The sequence below is a fragment of the Nansenia antarctica genome (genome assembly GCF_963989245.1).
Source record: "Nansenia antarctica genome assembly, chromosome: 6".
In the NCBI taxonomy this organism is placed as follows: domain Eukaryota; kingdom Metazoa; phylum Chordata; class Actinopteri; order Argentiniformes; family Microstomatidae; genus Nansenia; species Nansenia antarctica.
Genome location: NC_137676.1, coordinates 71,860,005 through 71,862,504, shown reverse-complemented (window position 1 = coordinate 71,862,504; position 2,500 = coordinate 71,860,005). Strand labels below are relative to the sequence as shown.

Here is a 2,500-nt window from a genome sequence, read left to right as displayed (position 1 = left end):
GTTAGGACATGTTAACATGGTGGAGGAGGTGGTATGGTTAGGGCATGTTAACATGGTGGAGGGGGTGGTATGGTTAGGACATGTTAACATGGTGGAGGAGGTGGTATGGTTAGGACATGTTAACATGGTGGAGGGGGTGGTATGGTTAGGACATGTTAACATGGTGGAGGAGGTGGTATGGTTAGGACATGTTAACATGGTGGAGGAGGGGGTGGTATGGTTAGGACATGTTAACATGGTGGAGGAGGTGGTGTGGTTAGGACATGTTAACGTGGTGGAGGAGGTGGTATGGTTAGGACATGTTAACATGGTGGAGGGGGTGGTATGGTTAGGGCATGTATAAAACATGGCGGAGGGGGTGTTATGGTTAGGACATGTATATTCTTCCATTAGACCTGGCTAATCTGTCTCAATAGACCTATCGCTAAGCCACGCCCCCTTTGAAAACTCGGACAAACAAAAAACGCTCGCTCAACTTCTTCACTGACTTGACGTGACTGACTGACCGACCGTGACTGAATGACATGTCAATGACTTACAATGGCGGGAGTTCAAATTTCTGATTTACATGTAAGTAATAGACATGTTTTTTTTTTAAGATGACAAGAATATTTAGTCTAGAAGATTTTCACCATCATTAGCGAGTTGTTGGTCCGAGTTTTCTGCCTGTAGTTACTTTTGCTGTGATATGATTGGACAATTTCTATTTTGGGGCGTGGCTTAGCGATAGGCCAACTGACGATCGTACCTGAATGTATTCTGAAGTGTACAGGAGCATCGTCTGCTCGGACCTGGTGCTTCATCATCATATACTCATCACAGTAAGACAATGGCCCAGAACACATCGCCATAGCAACTACGGAGTTTTCCAGTACAGGGCCAGAAGAACAGAAGAAAGGTTCTTAGAATCAAAGTCTTCAGATCCTCAGATTTAAATCCATTTGAACATGAGTAGCTATTTCATTTCCTGAGGATTATAGCTGGCAAAGAAAATGTCCTCAAAACAAACAACAAAGTGAAGATGGTTGCATCACACAGGGCCTGGCAGAGCATCACCACCCACCCAGTGTCTGGTGGGGTCAGTGTTAGTTTGTCCACCAAAGACTAAACATGAGGGCTTTATTTAGACGTTATCTGATCTGTTCCAATACTGCTGGAGCCCTGAAACGAGTATGAGAGCGAGAGGGAGAGAGAGAGATAGAGAGAGAGAGAGAGAGAGAGAGAGAGAGAGACGGGTAGAGAGAGAGAAGGAGAGAGAAGGAGAGAGGGAGAGAGAGAGAGAGGGAGATAGAGAGAGAGACATAGAGAAAGAGACAGAGAGATAGAGAGGGAGAGAGAGAGAGACAGCCAGAGAGAGAGAGAGAGGGAGAGAGAGAGAGACAGACACAGAGAGACAGAGAGAGAGAGAGAGGGAGAGAGAAAGAGACACACACACACACACACACACACACACACACACACACACACACACACACACAGTGATCATGTACCCCAGACAGCCCATTCCCAGGCCATCATCTTATCTGCTGTTGTTGTTGTTTGTGCTGCAGCAGCTAAACTACGGAAACATTTAGTCCTAATCCTTATCACACACGCGTGTTTGTGTGTGTGTGTGCGTGTGTGTGTGTGTGTGTGTGTGTGTGTGTGTGTGAGTGTGTGTGTGTGTGTGTGTGTGTGTGGTACCTCCAGGTCGTGAGCGGGCCAGGCTGTGTGTGTGTGTGTGTGTTACCTCCAGGCCGTCTAGGGAGCGGGCCAAGCTGTGTGTGTGTGTGTGTTAGGTGTGTGTGTGTGTTAGGTGTGTGTGTGAGTGTGTGTGTGTGTGTGTGTGTCTGTGTGTGTGTGTTACCTCCAGGTCGTCTAGGGAACGGGCCAGGCTGAGGCGTTTGCGTCCGAAGGACCTCCGGGAGGAGCGATGGGGGAGGGGGGGGAACCCCATGGTCAGACCCCGGAAACGACCCTGGAGGGGGGGGGGGGGGACAGGGGAGATAAAATGTTATATCTTTGCACTCAATCAAATTTCAGGACCCTCCTTTCATAACTCTTCCTAGATATGTGCGTTCTATCACCCAGTATCCTTACATTGTCTAAATCACATCAGGATAAGCTAGTATGAAGCTATTTTGTAGTTTTTCTGTGTAGGAGGGCAGGCTAATTTATAAGACGGCCAACTAGTGGTCGTTGTGTGTAAGTAGCAGCTTCCCATTGTAAAGACTATGGACATTTGACCCCCGAGGCGGCTCTTATAGTAGGTAAAGAAGGCACGGCTGTCTATAAATGCTTTATTTAGGTCCACATAAATCTACAATATCTAAAGGACATAAATACTATCAGTGCATTTTGACATTATGAAAACAGTCAGTTACAATATTGCTGAGCCAACAACCAGTTCTGCCACACACAGGATGTTATTCACACCAGATGATACCAGTGGATTGACAGATACAGTATCAATACTGTACAACAGACAGTATCCAGCTCATGGGTACAAGAAGCACCGCCT

The 2,500-nt window shown here is 46.9% G+C and overlaps 1 protein-coding gene across 1 annotated transcript in view; it reads right to left on the bottom strand.

The window, feature by feature from the left end:
* rgs12b (regulator of G protein signaling 12b) overlaps nt 1–2,500 on the bottom strand; it is a gene marked incomplete at both ends in the record, with an annotated part of 67,854 nt that overhangs the window by 50,916 nt on the left and 14,438 nt on the right. Inside the window, 1 exon segment of the mRNA XM_080534848.1 lies at nt 1,847–1,957. Within this exon segment, the coding sequence (XP_080390974.1) occupies nt 1,847–1,957 (111 nt within the window).